General features: G+C 38.6%; 1 protein-coding gene across 1 annotated transcript in view; it reads right to left on the reverse strand.

Annotated features, from left to right (window-relative positions):
- Positions 1-19953, reverse strand: part of itga9.L (integrin subunit alpha 9 L homeolog) — a 212458-nt gene extending 192505 nt beyond the window's left edge. The window contains exon 1 of the mRNA XM_018267579.2: positions 19468-19953. Coding sequence (XP_018123068.1) covers positions 19468-19649 — 182 coding nt within the window. The 5' untranslated portion in view covers positions 19650-19953. The remainder of the gene's footprint in view (positions 1-19467) is intronic.
- Positions 19954-20187: the final 234 nt, after the last annotated feature.

Consider the following 20187-nt stretch of genomic DNA (forward strand, 5'->3'; position numbering starts at 1 on the left):
CCCTGATGCTGCAGTCTGCACCAGAAGCCAGATTTCTTTATCCAACACGAGATTGGGCGAAAAAGTGCTTGCTAAATAAGAACTAAGACTTGTGCCTTAGTTCTTCTGCACTTCTTCCGCCAGTCTATAGTAAACACTCCCTATAAACAATTGGTAGACAGTTACTTAACTTGATCACCAGCTTGGACCCTATAAACCCAAGTTCTCAGTTCAAAATCAGTTTCACAGTGCAGATTGGAATACAGGACAACATGATATAATTAGAATGTATCATACTGTATCATTCATGCAAAACACACATATGTTCTTAGCTAATATTGCATTTTTTCATTCTTGATGCTATCATGGGTAAAATGATGTGCCTATTTTGGCATCTAGCACTGTGCCTAGTGATTGTAACTTAGCATTATGGTGTATGTTTTCAGGGACCAGAACACTCTAGCATATGCTTACGTGATTAGGAATTCAATAACACACACATGTGCATCAGAAAAAGATATTAGTGGAATAATAAATCAGTTATGACATTTCAATTAATGAACATTACAAAATCATATGCAGTCTATATTTAATCATAATGACTCCGGTTCTTTTATAACAATAAATCTTACAAGTAATAAAAAAGTATTATAATGTAACAAAAGCTGTTTTATTGGAAAAAATGCAAAATATTATTTTTCCATCAGATAATTCAGTCAAATTGCAAGTGAAGAGGCACATTTTTACTGTAGTTAGCATTTTCAGCTGAACTTTAAATAATTTCTGGGAATTTAATTTATGTCATTACGTAACACAATGAATGAACGATTTCCATACTCAGAAAAGCACATTTTGGACTATTCTGTTACAATAAAAGCATCTTTTTCATACACAGTGTCCTATGCATTAAGACATTCTATTTGCATTATCTGCCAAAATAGACATCAAGAGAAACAAGATTGCCCTCTTCTAAAGGAGAAAATCTAAAGGATTGTTAAAGGGGATGTCAACCCAAAAATAGTTTGGTCTAATAAAAGAAAACCTAATCCTAAGTAACTTTGCAAAATACATTGTCTAAAAAGTAACTACAAGGAGTTAGGCAAATGCTGCTTCGACAGCAACTTTTTAATATACATTTTAATAAATATATATTGCAAAGTTGCTTAGAATTATGTTTTCTTTTATTAGGCAAATTTTTATTTTGGGGTTGAGTTGCCCTTTACTGCAGGTCAGTGATTTAGAAAAACTCACCTTTTCTCAATGTCACTGAATTGCAGTTTTATAGTTAAAGGGCATCTTGTCACCTGTCCCTGAGCACCCTGACCAGAAATGCAGAGCCTGGCAAAGCTTAATTAACTAACAGGGTGTGATCTGATCTAGGCTATGCTGCAATTTTCTTTAGTGCATGAGGGGAATCCAACCCCACTAGTAATAGTGACTCTAGTCAGTTAAAACAAGATGTAAGTTACACAAAAATCACCAGATAGTAAAAGGCTATACTGACTTCTCTGGTAATAGATTTAAATTTAGAGCTGGAAGCCTATATTAGTAGGTGAAAGCTTGTTAGGCTGGCAAAAACAAGTAATAATTATATTTTATCAGGGGTATTTTACAGTGTAATTGAAATAATAAAACGGATTCTATAATTAGATGTGAGACTGCTATAATATTTGCCTATTAAGGAAATTTTTGTTTTTCTGTTCAAATGCTCATGACTGACCCTGAGTCTGCCAAACAATATTTGCTGTTTGAAAAATATGCGCTATGCACATTGTGTACACATTCCTAGCTCTGGGAGAAATATACAGTCTGTTTACCATGTTAACCAAACACATTTTTTAACAGAATGTATATTCTAGCTATACCTGCGGTGTTTATTGTACTACATAACATACAATGGGCCTTATTCAATACATTTTTCCAATTTCAGTTCCAGTTTTTTTCCTATAGACTTCAATACAGTTTTCATGTCATAAACAGTGAGATAAGTCTTTCTGAATTGAATTGCATCTTAAATTGAGTTTTCACGTGATAAACCATTTACTCCGGACTCAATGATGAAAATTTGCACATGTGCACAAATGAATGGGAGGGTAAGGGGGCAACAAATGGAAGCGGGCCTAGGGGCTCCCACAATGTAAATCCAGCCCTGTCCAGAAGTGCAAAGTTGGCAGAGACTTACTCCAAAAGACTTGCTGCTGTAATTGCAGCAAGGGAAATGCCAGATTAGTCTCTTCCTCTGCGGGTGACTAATTTCCTCCAAATGCTTTCCCATTTATCAGTGATAAAATTGTTGGTGGTAAAACATAGGTGTCGTTTTGTTTTCCCGAAGTCACCCGAAGTTTCCATTCAAGGCAACTTCAGAAAAGCAGAATGTGGCATATGTTTTAACCCCAGCGATTAACTTTATTGTTGGCAGTACGACAGCAGGGGCAAATTTACTTACCTCCCAAATTGCTCCAGCGACGGCTTCGCTGACATTGCAACACTTCGTCAGGCGTAGATTTACCAGGACAACGCTACTTCACGACAATCCGAAGTTGTGTCCAGGGCAGGTCCGGACTGAGAATTAAATTAGGCCCTGGCATTTCAGGTACACAGAGGCCCACTCAGTCCACATAGAGGCCCAAACAGCTCCCACCAGCCCACTAAATACTGACTTTCAATGGGACCTTATAGCAGCCTCTCTGGCATTTGCCAGAACCCACAGATTGCCAGTCCGGGCCTGGTCCAGGGTTCCAAACACTTGCAAAGTTGCGCTAGCGATAATACGATAAGCAGTTCGAAGTTACGCTGGCAATGCCTAATTGGCATACTGCGTGAAGTTAAAGTACAATGGACGTATATGTTGCAGTAACTACATTACACTACACAAGGCCAGAGAACCTTAATAAAATTAAATAGAGGTGTTATTTTGCCCTACACATGTGCCCACTGTATAGTTTAGGTGCCATATGTTTGGAAATGTAGGGGGGAAGTACAATCTTTTTCAGCCTATCACCCTGTAAAAAGTAAAAGACACCAGCATTTTTTGGGATTTAGAAAAATGTTCATCTTTTTTTTGAGGAACTCCTATCTGCTCTAGTGCACTTCGCCTGGTCTGAGGTGGTGAAGGCAAGTCTGGCGCAAGAGGTAACGTTCAGTAAAATCCGCATCTTAGTGAATTTGCGTAGTTACGACCATTCGCCAGAGCGAAAATTAGCCTGGCTTTAGAGTGCGAAGTAGCGCTAGAGTATCTCCTTCGTTAGCGAATATAGAATTTTCGCCAGCGCCCGTTAGTAAATCGGCAAAATTCCGGAATGACGTCACTTCGTCCTTTAGTAAATTTCCCCCTTGGAGTCACCCGCAGAAGAATAGATTTATCTCCTTATGTGTCATTGGCCTAAATTTTGCTTAGAATCGATCAAATGAAGGATCCAGATGTGCAAAGTGGATAGACACTTGACGCGTAATTGCATTAAAGGTGGGTCTGTCCATTATTAATTCAGAGAGGTAATTAATTATGCAACAAATATCTGATTTTTTGTCCAACTAGCTTTTGTGTCATAATAAAACATATTTTGCACTTTGAAAGTGTTAAATACAGTTTGTTGTGTAAATAAAATATCAAAAATCCCAATTAAATGTAAATAGGTTGTTACATGACAAAATGTAAAAAAAAAGGCAAATGGGGTAAATACTTTTGCACGGCACATTAACTCAAGACAGTATATTTAAAGCTGGTGAATTGTTGAAAAGTTTACTGCTATATCTAAGTAAAATGTCAAATAAATAATGGTAATCACAATATTACTGCTGCCATTCATTGCTGAATTAGCCTGTGTTTACACGCAGTGCTATTTTCACTGGCATGTCATTGCCTCGACCATTCTATTTCTGTCCTGCACTTGAAAGTGACCAGAGAATATTTGAAGGGTTCATTAAGAAAAGCAGCTTCACAAGCACCGCAGGAAGTTAAAAAAGAAGCGATGAGTGCAACAGATGGTGCTGAATGACAAATGGTGCATTACTGTATTAACACTTTGACTGTATTAGCTGAGATTTCCACAGATATTGGCCAGTTTAAGATATGAGTATTGGACCAAGTTCCATTTCCCAATGCTCTTGTATCTATTTAAACATGACGGCAATATAATGGATAATAAAGAGATAAACATCTAGTAATGTTAACCAGTGTTTGAATTGAAGTGAAAAAAGTGGACAGATGCTATGTGCTCCACCTGTATTACGGGGGTCCCAAAATAACCCCTCCAATAATTTTAAGCCACATCCACTGTTATAAGAAGTCTCTCCCAGCAACACTTTCTGGTTTCACCCACTTTAAAGCAAAGCCATTTTGCTATTTTCACTTTGGTATTTCCTTCTAATATACAGTTTAATTCCAGTATGCATAGATATACTTGGGTATGTGGCCTTTAGGGACCCCAAAATTAAAATTTTTCTTTTCTTGACTACCAATTCAGCTTCTGTAAACACAGCACCATGCCTGTGTATTGTAACACAGCACAACCCCAGCATACTCTATATTACCCCCCCCTCCATTATTTAAGACTGTTTATATCATTCTCTCATTGTTTCTCAATCTGCTACTGTTCTCTACCTTCATTTTCTCTATTTACTTCTGATATTTTCTTCTTCTCACCTGTTCTCTATAACCCTCTCTGATGCCTCCACCCGCTTCAAGTGTATAACACGTATCCATCTCTTCTCTACTTTGACTGCCAGCAATATTTTCTCTCCTTTTATATTTTATATGCTTTTTTTATTTGTGTTTTTTAAACCTTCCATTTTATTTGAATGCAGAAGTGGAGAGAAGCAAAAGAAAGCTATTGCAATAAAAAACTTCTGGGATTCAAGACTCTTGCATCCCCCAGAGGAGATGCTTATGCACAGAAATAACAAATTGGTGGTATGGCACCCTTGCACATTCCTCCCCAAATTCAGAACTGATCATAACACTAGTATAACTTATTTAAAGGTATGCTGTTAATTTAATGCCAAATGGTCATAATTACTTGGTGGCACCAATACTTATCTGTTGCAGGTTTTCGTGGAAATCCTAGAAGCAGTTGCACAAACCAAAATGTGCAAGTAAAGCAATAGAGGTCAGACATAGAAAGAAGGCAAACTGAGACAGTGGCCTGTGAATCCTGCTAACACAAACTTCTAAGCATCACTTGCTAATTATCTAGGAAGCCCTATCAGCTTTGTTCGTAATGGGCCTCTTAACTGAAAAAAGTGATGCAAACAGCCAGCCACTCTGATAATTCCGCAAGTGATGACAAATGCCATGAGACACCAGCTTTATTCATCACAGGCATTTGTTTTGCTCCCATCGTACTATATAAGCAATACTATGGTTTGAGCAGAGATCTTTTTTTTAGGTAGGCAATTTCAGCCGTGGAGTCCGACACACATACTGTGAAGGCGGCATCATCCACGTGAGCATGTCTCGGCTAGTACACTGCCGGGGGATACCACGAATGGGAAGTGCTTTGGTGATACAACACCTCACTACAGACTCAGGGTCACAAGAATAAGCATCGGAGAACACCAACGACTCAGACCCATAACCCCGCTCCTGAGCCCAACGACCATGCGGCCGCTTGGGAGACTTATCACCCGCTGGACTGAGCGGTGGAGTACTAGTGAAGAACAATATTATAAACACACTTAATGGGCCCTGCACACAAGGTCCTCCATGGGGTATGTAAGACCATACTACCACAGAGTAGCAACGTACCCCTGGGAACACACCCCTATTTGACCACCAGGTCCCAGTGGATGCTAAAGGAATAAACCACATGCTACTACTGTAATAATAGACATTAATCTAACATTCTACCAGGACTGCATACAAAATATGGCCTTTGAGCATCACATATTGGGAGACAAATCCCAGCGAGCCATCAAGCCTATACTATCTATATACAACCCAGAAACACTGGGCCATCCTGCCATAACAAGACAGCAACAGTGTCAAGGAACAATACAGGAACACTACCTTATAATTTCTGTACGCTATCTGAATCAGTAGGTTCGGTAGAACTGAAAGGACCAGATCCCTACTATAAAGAGACCTAAACAACTTGGACCCCACAAACAGCAAACTTCACTCAACTAAACCTGGAAAGAGAACTTGGATAAGTCATACTATCAGGACATCATCGATCCATTCCCCCCACAATTAAATAGAGAAAACCAAGAGATGCTAGCTGCCTCCATAACAATAGAGGAAATTGAATCAGTGATTAAAACCTCCAAACCCAGTAAAGCACCTGGGCCAGACAGCTTTACAGCAAAATATTACAAAACATTTGCGGAGAACCTACTACCACATCTAAAAGACCTTTACCAGGTGCTCCTGGAAGGGTCTCCACCTACACAACATATGCAAACAGCATCCATAACTATGATCTTAAAACCAGGGAAAGATCCCCATAACTGTGAAAGCTATAGGCCGATTTCACTTATTAACACAGATATTAAGATGTTCGCGAAGATATTAGCCAACAGACTCTCTACGCTACTCCCTATGATCATTCACAAGGATCAGGTAGGATTTGTGCCAGGACGCCAGGCTGCTGATAGTATCCGTAAAGCAATTAATCTAATAAATCTTGCACCAAAATTACCAGTCTCTTATCCCTAGATGCACAAAAAGCATTTGATAGATTGGACTGGAACTATATGTTCGCAGTCCTAGAAAAACTACAAATACCACATCCATTCATAACAGGACATAGACATAACAGGCAACTATACGCAGCCCCCTCATCTTAGGTACTTAGTATGGGTCTCATGTCTAAACGGATTGAGATAAAAGGAGGGATGCGCCAGGGTTGCCCTTTGTCGCCACTAATATTTGCTTTATCCTTAGAACCCCTGGCCACGCCATCAGAAATAACGTAGACATTATGGCATTAAAGTAGGACCAACAGAACACAAAATCAACCTCTTTGCTGATGACATTCTCCTCACACTCACATCACCTCAAACTACCCTTCCTAACTTACTTCGGACATTAAATCAGTTCCAACGAATCTCTGGATACAAAATTAACCCCACAAAATCACACGCACTGACACTGAAAATGCCTGAATTGGAACTAAAACTACTTCAACTTAATTTTGACTACAAATGGGAAAAAACATCCTTAGCATATCTTGGAATTCACCTTACACCAACCTATGACACCCTATATAAAGCTAACTACCCAAAACTGCTCAACAAGCTCAAAAAAGATCTATCTATATGGCATACATATCACCTCTCTTGGTTTGGTAGGATAACGGCTGTCAAGATGACATTGTTACCAAGACTTCTATATTTATTTAGGACACTACCAATACATTTTACAGAAAAAACAGCATCCTCACTACAAAAAGCCCATATGGGTGGCAAGAGACCCAGAATTAAGGCCACCCCCAGAAATTTCCTACCCACTTCAATGCAAGCACTAGAACTGTGGGACTCAACAGATATTTAGATGAAACTGGGTACATATAGTATTAGACACAGAACCATTTTGTACAACAAGAGATTTCCACCGGGATGCAAACCAACAGACTTTAAACCCTGTATGGACGCAAATATGGTTAATATTGCATCCTTTCATCCGGACCAGTCTACCATATCCAAAAATGTAATGAAGAATACAAAATCCCATGCTCACAATTTTTCCGATACCTACAAATCAGACATTATGCAGAAACTGAGGTTAAAAACCAAAGAATACAATCTCCAACATACTTTGAGACCATGTGCCTCAAACAATCTTACCCATCACACCTAATCTTTCTGCTTTACAATTGCCTATCGTCGGACAACACTGACTTTCATCAGCCATACATGACAAAATGGGGTGTAGATCTAGATTTTGCGATATCCAAAAATCTTGTGGGAAACATCTGTCTGTGCAGCCTCCAGCGAAAAATTTAAATTATATTTCACTGGTACTACACCCATACACGTATCAGCAAACTTAGCGGTAATCCAGACCACTCTCTCTGCTTTAGAGGATGTGGTGAACAGGGGTCATTCCTAAATACCTGGTGGAAATGCACAGAAGCCCAGAAATTCTGGAAGATAGTTGCGAATCTGCTCTCTGAGGTACTTCACTGCACCATTCAAGCTATCCCCATACATTTCTCCAGGGTAAGAAAATCAGAGCCAAACAATCTCACAAATTAGCTACACATATCCTAGTAGCAGCAAGATCACTGTTGGCAGCAAAGTGGAAGCGACCGCAAATACCAGGTCGACAAACACTGGAGACCAAGGTAAACTGGATCAGACCAATGGAATCCATTAGGGACAGGCTCCTGGACAGGACTTACGAGGGGGAGCTAAAATTGGTACCCGTGGTCCCAGGATAATTAAGAGACAGGCTGCGCTAGCATTAGGTACAGATAACCTGACGTTTGAATGAAAAAGAAGTATAAAGCTATTTAATAATGACACATTAACCACTGTTTTTATATGCTGTACTTTATTACAAACCTTTCTCCTTCTTTTTTCTGTAAACATTATTGAAAAGTAATAAAACAATAAATAATAATAAAAAAACCCAATATAATTGTTTTGCCTCTAATAAGAATTAATTATATCTGAGAATCAAGTACAAGGTACTATTTTATTATAACAGAGAAAAAAGACAATTTAGATATTGAATTATTTGATTAAAATGGAGTGTATGCCGTCCTGTAATTTAGTACTGTCCCTTAATTCAGAGATTTCTGGGTTTTTGGATAATAGATCACATATTTATAATAGCTGTTCTATTCACAAATAGCTGGCAAAAACCTGACCAAAAAATTGTACACATATTCACAGAAAACGTCCAGTTTAAAGTCAATTCTCTCCCAATAAAGTTGCGTAAAAAAAGCTAACAAAGGTAAACCAGACCCTCTAGTATTAAAAACAAAATACAGAGAGAACAAAACTGTAAAACATCAACCAAGGTCAAAATAATGTGTCCTTGATGCTATCGGCAAAGAAAATACTTTATGCAGCACTTTCAAAAAGGTCATTGAAATGTTAATTTCCTTTTATGGAGCGCAGCCTGTCTCTTAATAGCAAACAGTGTCGTCATACAGAGTGGCAAATACACAAACACTTTAAAGCCAAATGGTGCTGAAGAAATTCATGCTTTTTTTCTGGCTCAGGGCCGGAATAAATTTATTTATAACACATTGAGCTTAGTTAAGAGGACTGCAGCTGAGCAATTGATGGTTATCTACTAAATATGTGATAGTTAAGCGTTGATTTCTACTGACAGAGGCTTCTGTATTTAGGGTTTTCCAGCTGTCATCATTTTTAGTGTCCAGTTATGGGCTGTGGGACCTCTCGGGACAAAGGAGTTGACAAGGAAATCACCTACCGGATATCCAAAAAATTAACTAGAGACTCTGTTGCAAATAACTGTTCCAGTGATAGGGTCAGGCATCAGTTTGTCAAGGAGTGGCTCCATAAGATTATGTGGTTCCAACTGACCGATACAAAAAATACAGCTTGGAACCAAATTTCTCATACACACCAGATTACTGCGGTATTCTAACCAACAGACCTCACAGCTCCATCTGCTGTATCATACATAGCGACAGCAAAAGTCAGAAGACCGTAATGGCATAATTAGTACAATTAAAGGATTTGGTATCTGGTTTAATTTGCGTAGATTAAAGGGGTGGCTCACCTTTGGGTTAACTTTTAGTATGTTAAAGAATGGCTAAGTCTAAGCAACTTTTCAATTGGCCTTTATTATTTTTTTTATAGTGTTTTAATAATTTGCCTTCTTAGTCTTTCCAGCTTTCCAATGGGGTCACGGACCCCAACTAAACAAACAAATGCTCTGTAACAAAATTATTATTATTACTCATTTTTATTACTCAACTTTCTATTCAGGTCCTCTCTTATTCATATTCCATTCTTTTATTTAAATCAATGCATGGTTGCTAGGTTAATATCTACACTAGCAACTTGATTTATAAATTTACAAACTGGAGAGTTGCTGAATAAAAAGCTGAAACTCAAAAACCACAAATAATAGAAAATGAAAACCATTTGCAAATTGTCGGAGAATATCACTCTCTATTTTACTAATTGTACTAATTAGGGATCATTTATTAAAACTCAATTTTTTCTCGTCGGGCTAAAACTTTTATTTTTAGTGGGAAAAAAAACAAGAATTTTTCTAAATTTATTATACATCAATGCTGCAAAAAGCCAGAATCCGAAATTCTGCCATCTCAAACCTATGAAGGTTATGTATAAGTCAATGGCAGATGTTCTTATCCCAATTTGAAGATATTGTGGTTTGCACTCTGTTTAGCTCGATAATCTGAAAAATTGGGTTTTTTTGGGAAATAATCAGAAAAAATCAAGCAATTCGGGAGAAAAGTCAGAAAAAAATCACACGATTCAGTTTTCGCTCAATTTTATTTAGTTTTTTCCCCAATATGATTTTTTCGAGTTATTTTAATGATAAATAAAGCAAAATCATGGATGGGAGTTTTTTTATTAAAAAAATTAGATGAATTGGATTGTTGTTAATAACCCCCTAAAAGTTTATTGAAAAGTGAACAACAACCGCTTTAAATGGAGAAGGATTGTGTACCTGGGGTGTTGTATATATAATATTGTAATATTATATAATATATATAATATTGTAACCAAAAAGCAAAGTGATGTGCATGGTGCAGGATATGTGATCGATCCAGTTATCAATTAAAATGGACAGTGGATGTCTCAAACACAAATACATCTTCAGTAAACTGCCACTATTCTGTTCAAAACGTACATGTACACCCTTTCCGAATGTAAATTTTATGCAGTAAAGTCATAATCCAAGCCTGAATAAGTATCCATTATTATTTATTAAACTAAATTTATAAAACAACATCCTTTTGGGCACCACAATACAAAGAAAAAAATATCTCCACTTGCATGTACTCAGAAATTAAAAATGTAATGCACAGCAATAAATATGTAAAAAGTTATAACTTTGGATATTATTTTCCTGCTAGACTTTTGTTTCACCCCATCCGGATTCCCACCCTAAAAGTAGCTGATAAGTCCAGCTCAGAACTTTGGGTGGGTGTAAGTCTTGGCACTAGAGAGACTGGGAATCACTGCTTAAATGCTGAGCCAAAATATACAATTATATTTATTCATAGTTATTATTACTCATAGTTATTATTACAGATTTTCAACAGAGCTGATAAAAGCAGCACCAACATTTAAATGTAGATTATGAAGTAGTGAGTCACTGCTGGGTTAAAAAAACAGACAGCAGTCCTGAATGGATCTTCAGAGACTACAGGAATGAAAGCAGATTGCCATGAACTTCATTTTATGGCATATGAAAACAAATGGAGCAGTCTAAAATAAATAGGAAAAAAACTCACATCACCTGGACAAACAATCCCGTGAAACATAAAAACAAAAGTGGCTAATGACACTAGCCACAAAGAATAATGTACAATAATGTATTGTAAAAACCTAGGATACTAGAAGTCACCTAGGGGCATATCTGCTAGAGAGTGAAACAAGAGCTTGCCACAGTCTGCAGTAGTGAAATTCCACTGCTCTTGATGGATTTTTGGAAGCATATTTATCAATGGTGAAAGTTCACCATTGATTTGCTCCTCTAAAAATAATTTCATTCTGTGGTGAACTCTAGTTTCACTCTTAAATAAATATGCCATCAAGGAGTTGAAAGACCAAAAGAAGGTGCAAAATGGCTGGTTTTTATAAAGGTCATGAAACTCCAAGGTTGACTTCTAATACTACAGTGCGTACATCCTATTTTTAATAGCCAGTTTCTGTGAGTTCTAAAACACAAGTGACAATAATGCATTTTTATTATAGCCGATGACATCACTAGGCATCACTTAGTTTACAGGTTAATCGTGGTGCTTGTGTATTAAGATGGACATACTGTAGTGTGCATGATAGGGGCCTTACATTGTAACTTCCACTGGGGCAGGGAATAATGGTCAGTCTCTGAATAGCACTGTGGAATATGTCAGCACTGTTTAAATAAAGCATAATAACAAGAGGTATTACTATTTTATGGAGAATCGTTCCTTAACATATAAAGGGCTCACATTCTGACAACATACAAAAAAGTAATTTCACTTTTGAAGAAGAGAAGAAAGCCTAGAAGGGGTACTTTATGAACGCAAGTGCTAAGTGCAAAGAATTTTGGGCTCAAATCAACATGTATTTTTACCCACAATGCTGCATTTCACCCCTATAATTCATAATTCCAGCACTGCTGCAGCTGAAATCTGAGATGTGTCCACTTCAATTGCACTCACTGGGGGTCACATCAACACTGGGCAAATTTGCCCATGGGCAGTAACCCATGGCAACCAATCAAATTGTTGCATCCATTGTTCTACTTGCAGCTATTCACTGATTGGTTGCTATGGGTAACTGCTCATGGCCCAGTGTTGATAAATGAGCCCCACTGATTTTGAACTGACGCAACAGCTAACGGGATGCAAGTTGCATCTAGCATTTTCAGATTGGGGGTTGTGTCACTTCTAGAGTACCTGCTCAAAATATCGCAACTCTGTGAGAACTCAATAGCATCAATAGGTGTGCCATTCAAAAGAGGCAGGATGCACACATTCTCAACCAAGTATAGGAGTACAGGATTGTGTTTGGGTTCAATTACCTTAATGAACTGCATCAATATGAGTTCTCTATTGCATCTATTTTGGAGCACCTGCCTAACGTGTTCTTAACATCTTAAAAAATAAATCTTGTGAAAAGCACAAGTTATATGCTAAAGCACATACATAACACAACATAATTTAAACATGTAATTAAATATATTATTTAAAATATTCTAATTTTTCTCATATCTCCAGGGCTGTGGAGTCAGTACACAAATCCTATGACTCCTCATTTTATGGTACCTCCGACTTCTCTGTTTTAAAGGAACAGTAACACCAAAAACTCAAAGCGAATCAAATTAATTAAAATATAATGCACTGTTGCTCTGCACTGGTAAAACTGGCGGGTTTGCTTCAGAAACACTACTATAGTTTATATGAACAAGCTGCTGTGTAGCCATGAGGGCACCTATTCAAGCTTGAAAAAGGAGACAAGGTACAGGTTACACAGCACATAACATAAAATAAGCCCTGTCCAATACAATGGTGTTTTATCTGTTGTTTGTTATGTAAACTGTGTAAACACATATAGCTTTCCCAGTGCATGCTAGCAGTATATATGTTAATTACTTTAAAACACTTCATTTTTTGTTGTTATTGTTCATTTAATATACTAATGTTAAGAAGTTAAGTACACAACATACAAGGCATTTTATCACTGCCAACACTCAAAAATATAAACTACATCCTTTGGTAATTCTAAACCAAAATCAAAGTTAAACGACATAAACCAAAAACAATTGGAAAACCTAAAACAACTTATTTATTAATTGAACCTAGCATATACAGTAGCTGTAGAATAGCTGTTAAATACAATCCAAAATTAACTAAAGTATTGTTCTTAGAAACAGATTTGCTTCTGCCATATTCTCCTTCATTGAAGTTTTTAAATCTGATTTGATTATGTTCAGTACTTGTATTTAAAGTTTTTAGGAGTCGGCAGTGCCGGCTGGTCACTTCGTGCCCCTCCACCCGTGCGCAAAAGGGGACACGTGTGTGCGGTTGTGATAGCACAATCAGAGGGCTCTGTGATAGCACAATCAGAGAGTGCTTCCCGCTTAACCTTTTTCAGTGGAGGACTAGGGGTAGGCTGATTATGAGGTATGTGCCTGGCGGCCACCAAGCTTTGCGCCGCAGGCACGTGCCTCTTCTGCCTTCCCCTAGTTCCGTCCCTGAGAGACGAAGTAGGTAAATTTTTGGTGGCTCCAACTCCAGATACCCAAAATTGCTTCCAACCCTATGACTCCGATTCCATGACTCCAACTCCACAGCTCTGCCTATCCCCTTTATATAATAAAAGTCACAAAGATTGCCCCAGTGTAGTAACCCATAGTTAAGCCTGCACCAAACTTGCACCAGTGTATTGATTTTATTCCTGATTATTACATATGGGTGCCTCAATGTCAGATATTGTACAATATGTGCTTCTTGCATAGGGATTCACAGCATTGTGAGGCATTTTGTCCACTGCTGTCCATCAGCAGACAAAACAACCAGATTCACCTATCACTGCTCCTGGCTGACACACATGGAACGGTAAGAGACAGACCCCATGCTAAAACAGTGACCGTTTTATGTATGGAGGTTCACTTGTCATGGAGAAATGAAATCACAGGCACACAGGTAAATGCTGGCAGGGTGAGCCCTTGCTAAAGGTTTATTGCGGTATGCAACGTTTTGGGGTAACCCCCTTTGTCAAGGTTCACTTGTTATCCCACTGCAAATCGAATTTCTAGACAATAAAACCCGGGACTGAGTTGAGCTGTCAAAATTGGGACTGTCCCTTGAAAAACAGGACAGTTGGGAGGTATGCGTATGTATATATGATATATATTAAACATTAGACAGCACCAAATTTTCCTTTAACTGCCCTGATGCACGGTAAAAAACTTAATTTATAAACAAAAGAAATTATCAGCAACTAAGGGTCTCGTGCATCAAAAATTCTCATTTCGGTCCCCGTTTGGGATCTTTTTCAACCTTGACAAGGTCCCAAACAGGGACCAAAACATTGGTCTCATACATAGAATAGACCTTTACTTACGCCAAGTTACCTTCCCATTTTATGCAGTTTATTGCTTATGGCGCATTAAGCCCCAATTCCCTGGACTTGTTTTTTTACTGCAAGTTTACACATTACAAGGTTTAAAGGAAAAGATAAACACAACTAAATGAGAAAACAAAGGAATGGAGTACATGGAATGTTCCTTCTGTGCCTGTTTGCATTTACAAGCATATATAATGTGCATTTGTCATAAAACATTCACAATAGGAGGCATTAACAAGTCTGCCTGTGGAGAATAGAATATTCTAGCCAAGCACAGTGGCCTATAGCAAAAATGAAGGTGAAATGCCATATTAATGAATGTGGGGCAGTTTTGAGTTTTAGGTCCATGCATTTCAGGGGATACCCACATGCTCTCCACTACCTGCTCCTCTGAATGCAATACTGCCAAAGGCAGGCAGCTCTATGTCTAGAGCAAGGCCCCATTCTAGGAGTGCAAAAAACTGTGTCTGCCGCACTTTTACACTTTGCACACTTCATCATAAGCCCTTTTATGTCTTTTCAACGCTAAGCTTTCTGACAAAAAATAAAATCTGACTTGTCCATAGAACTGTTTGGAGTTGTGTTCCTTATGTTGGACAGAGGTTTCAATATTCATTGCGATTGACATAAAATACAAATTATTTTACCCTTCATTTTGTAAAACCACCACCTGTATCAGGGAAAGACAGTCAATTGTCATAACCTGTAGGGAACATAAGGGCCCCCCCTAGAATTGTACCTACGCTCACTCTCCATGACACACTACATAGAGTTCTCATCAGCAATAGGAAGGGGTATAATCCATGGGTGCCTGAACATAAGCTAATTAATTAAAGAAAAATGTATTAAAAAATATTTGTATGGGATGCTGAATGTCTGTGTGCAGCTACTCATGACCTGTGTCCTTTGTTGCCCCATTGTATAACAAATAGACAGCTCTACGGGAAATTCTTCTTTTGGAAGATCAATGTTCCTACTGCCAAGCTTTTAAAAGTAACTTTAAGAAGTAACATTGTTTAAGCAAAAGATGCTCAAGGAACAGCTGCTATTTTTCATTTTGTTTTACAAGGCACAAGCACCACACATCTTACACTGTTATTTCATACACACAACCATATCTGGGAATTTTTCACACTCCAGCCAACCCACACATACTGAAATTATTAACATTGATGGAAGCCTCCAAAAATATCCCATAATGGTACTGTCAATGTACCATCTCAAATAAGAACAGCATCAGTAGTTGTAAATCTGTGGATTCTAAGATTAATGGAATTCTGGCCTGATCAGAAAAAAATACTATAAACCAGATGCATTTGATTAGACCTAGGTATGGCTAGAGCCTATAAAACTGCTGCCACACACATACATGCACATTGCTGTATGTAAATATGGAGACACTTGTGTATGGCAATAGCAAATCTGAACTGACCATCAAGGTTTGATTTCTAGTCAGTTATTACCTATAATTCATGTTAAAAAACAGGGCAAACATTCCTTTCCTATAACTACCAACTGTCCCGTTTGTTGCAGGACAGTCCCGATTTTGACAGCTCAACCAACAGTCCTGGGTTTCTCTTTGATCTCCTAATATGACTCGAAAAAAAAATTCAAAGTTTCTGAAACTCAATTAATACAAGGCCCTTTTTGGCAGAGAGCCCAGAACAGCCAGCAGCTGCAATTTGATACTTTTGTAACAATTTAAGATAAGCAAAGAACAATTGTAACTATTAAGATAAGCAAGTCTCTTGGGAGAACTGAAACTAGCAGCTTAAAGGGCAATATACTTTCATTAGCAAAACTGTTATAGAGCATGCAACATTGCACTAAAACTCCCAGATGTGTTCAAACTATTATTACCTGCCAAGTTTTGTTAAATGGACATGGTAACGAGGGTGTGTGGCCATAAAATGGGCATGACCAAAAATTGCCCCAGGACAAATTTTTGTCCCTCTTTTAGTTTTTCAAATGTTGGGAGGTATGGAATATACAACTGCAAAATGAAGCTACAGTATTTAGATTGCAGGCTCTTGTAAGAAGGGCATTCTTATTGTAAGACCTCTATTCATGTAATGTAAAGAGCTGCATGTTCTATGTTAGCATCTGCATTACCCTAATTGTATGTATTATGCTCATGTTTATAGTTCTGGCATATGTACATGGTTTACATAGAGGGCTCAATGTGCACAACCATTCCTTTTCCATACAATCTAAGGAGGCCTATACAATGACCAATCCAGTAAGTCATGCTGCACATTTACCAACTATAACCCTGCAGGCTTAACCCACTTATACAAGGGCTATATATGGTATGGCCATTCTCTTCATTGGCCAGTCTGTATATGGCCAGTCTGTTCTGCATGTGAACAGCACAGACCTCTACAACCATTATCCCATGAAGATGATATGGGAAGGGCATGGAACTGATTCATGTTGAGCCACTTAGATAGGGTGCTGTTGTGCTGCAATAGGAGCTTGGCTCCTGAATTTAAAAAAGGGGAAGTGAAGCTCTGCATACATATAACTAGACCCTAGGCATAGCTTGATTGAGTTTAAAAGAGATGCAGTACTTTTAATATATTTAGTTAGAATTTTCATCTGCTGTTGTCTGTGTCTTGGCTAACTCAACAATAACACAATGAATAGGACTTGTGCTTAAAAACGTTTTGCTATTGTTTTGATTTGTAAATAGCTACAGATTTTATTATTTCTTACATGAAACAAGGAAAAATGTAAATATGAAACGAAAGTCACATGCTACTTCCTGGTCCCAATAAGAAAAGTAAATCAAATCAGCAGTCCAGTGATAAAATAAAAAATAATTAAACCCCTTCCTACCTGCAATTACAACTCATTGTTGAGAGGCTTCTCGTTGGACTGCTGATTTTTTTTACTTTATCCACTGGGACCAGGAAGTAAATTGTGACTTTAACTTTATATTCAGCATCCACAGATCAAGTCAATTTTTTTGATGTGACCATTCTTATAGAGACTGGGGATGCCTGGTGCTGCCTCCACTGTGAGTTGAATGGGCTGACACATGGTCATTTACTAATTCAAGATATGGAGCATCAAACGAGTTTAACTACAGCTGTTGCATTTTCAGTTTGCCAAAACTCAATAATGATTTGTTTGAATTTGCTCATTGGAACCAGGAAGTAAAATGTGACACTCAATTGGTCCATGCAAGTTTGCCTTGTTTAGTGCAACCCCCCCCCAAAAAAACCTTAATATTTCCTAATTAAAACTATCAAGAAAAACTATTTTCTGCACAAGTCCCTTTCACTGAACCAAACTGTCCCTTTAAGCTGGCAATACACTTACCAATAAAGCAATTATTGGTACTTATGCGTTGGCCCATCAATTTCCACTGATATTCATGTGCTCTGGATATGAGTTGGTTCAAGAAATGTGCAGCCCTAAAAATGTGGTTGGCTGGTATAAAACCAGATGGTGGTGTAAATGGGACAGGGTGATGATGTCACGAGTTACTAGTTGGGAATCAGTGCTGTAAGGGGATGGGGATTATTTAATAACAATTATTCAATGACAATATTTCAAGTATATCAATCAGTTGCATAACTAGTAGTAGCAGGCCCCAAAAACTTTGGGTTCACATGGTTCACCACAGCAAACCCTTGCCTGGTGCAAGAGGTCCCATACAGCAGACCCCATGGTCTGGGACCTCCTGCTCCCCATGCAATTATGGCCTCAACAGTCCCCACCTAAACATTAACAATACTGCGCACACGCTTGGAGAATAAGAGGGACTGCTGGGAAGTGGCTAACATGGCGGTGCTGATAGGGATATACCCCAGGCTGGTCCATTTTTAAGTGAAGAGGAGCATCAGTTATTTTCAATTTCCTTGTTCTTGAAGTGGTTCCTGGTTAAACTGAATCAATTCTGGTCCAGAGACAAGGTTTGCCACCTCATCCCTTTAAAGCCAGACACATACTGAATCTACATCCTGCACAGCTTAATTGCAATTAATTTAGAGAAATGCTGCAGACTGTACTGATTTATGTCCAGCCATGCAGCATGCATCTAAATGAATTATTGCCATGCACTATGTGGATTCTATATGTAGCTGGTTTTAAAGGGGTGAGATGGCAACCCTACCAGAGACTGATATAAATGCTGAAAACTCCCTACGAGGTGCTGAGGAATCTTTTAGCACTATATAAATAATGGGTAAAAGTATATGCAGCACAGGGGAAGCACATTTGCTTTAGCACTAAAGGGTTATTTTTTTTAATTATAAACCAGTGTTATTGTACTGCCTTAAAAAGTAAGCTCTTTGTGCTTTTATCGGTGTATCTATGAAGTATAACTCACAAAGCATGATTTCCTAGAAAGCTGAATTTACTGATCCTAATATTAATAGCACAATAAGACTACATGTATTGATTTAGATAATATAAGAAGAGATTCTGTACACCCAGGCAAGGTTTGGCACTTTAGCTGCAAGAACTATAACATCCACCCCCACACACGCGCACACACACACACACACAGGGTCAATTTTGGGATTTGTAGTTCTGCTACAGTTGATAGAACTTGGCAAGGACTGTGCTCTTGCATTGCTAATATAGCGGTCCAGAAAGCCTCATGCATTGGGGCCAGTTATATGACCATATCCATCCCACTCACCTTGTGCAACAGCACAGAAAACAATGGAAAATGTGAATAGAAGGGGATGAAGGGAGTCCTGGGGAGGAGGGGCGGATGCATGAAAACTTCTAGCAGTTCCAACTTACCATCTTGTCTCATCGTGGTAATGTTCCAGGACGGAATAGCCAAAGAAAGAACCATTCGGACCTCGGAAGACAACTGGGTGATCCAAATCAATGTTGTACGAATAGACCACAGTGAGGGAAATCGCAGCAAGCAGCAGTTTCCAGTGGCTCCTCTCTGATCCGTAAAGAGATTTCCCAGCCATCCTGTGACAGATCCAAAGACGCAAGGACTTTTAGCTGTAGCACTCCAGAAGCAGACTCAATGCAACCAGGGACGCTGCTTTTTTCTGATGTAGAAATCTCTGCTAGAGGTGTGGTGGGAGGGTGAGCTCTGCGACTCTGTTCAGACCAAACAGTGCAGAGGGGACGTATTTTTGTAACACTCTGCGATCAAAGCCAGTCGTTTCAGCGAGGGAGTGGAGTTACTCAATAAAGTCTGGGTTAGCAGCAGAGCCCTGAGTCTAAGGAAGAACTATAGGGACAGGAGCGACACCTATGGACCATAATGTGAAGTGCAGCTGGTGAGGAACGTCACTGTGTTGGGCAACCACCCCAAATCTGGCCACAGTGTGACAGTTATAGTTTAACCCTTCTGCTGCCAGCCAGCTTTATGATTTGTAAATACACAGGTATGGGACCTGTTATCCAGAATGCTCGGGGGACCTAGGGTTTTCCAGATAACGGATCTTTCCGTAATATGGATCTTGATACCTTTTGTCTACTAGAAATTCATATAAACAT

This window comes from Xenopus laevis, chromosome 6L, assembly GCF_017654675.1.
Source record: "Xenopus laevis strain J_2021 chromosome 6L, Xenopus_laevis_v10.1, whole genome shotgun sequence".
Classification (NCBI taxonomy): domain Eukaryota; kingdom Metazoa; phylum Chordata; class Amphibia; order Anura; family Pipidae; genus Xenopus; species Xenopus laevis.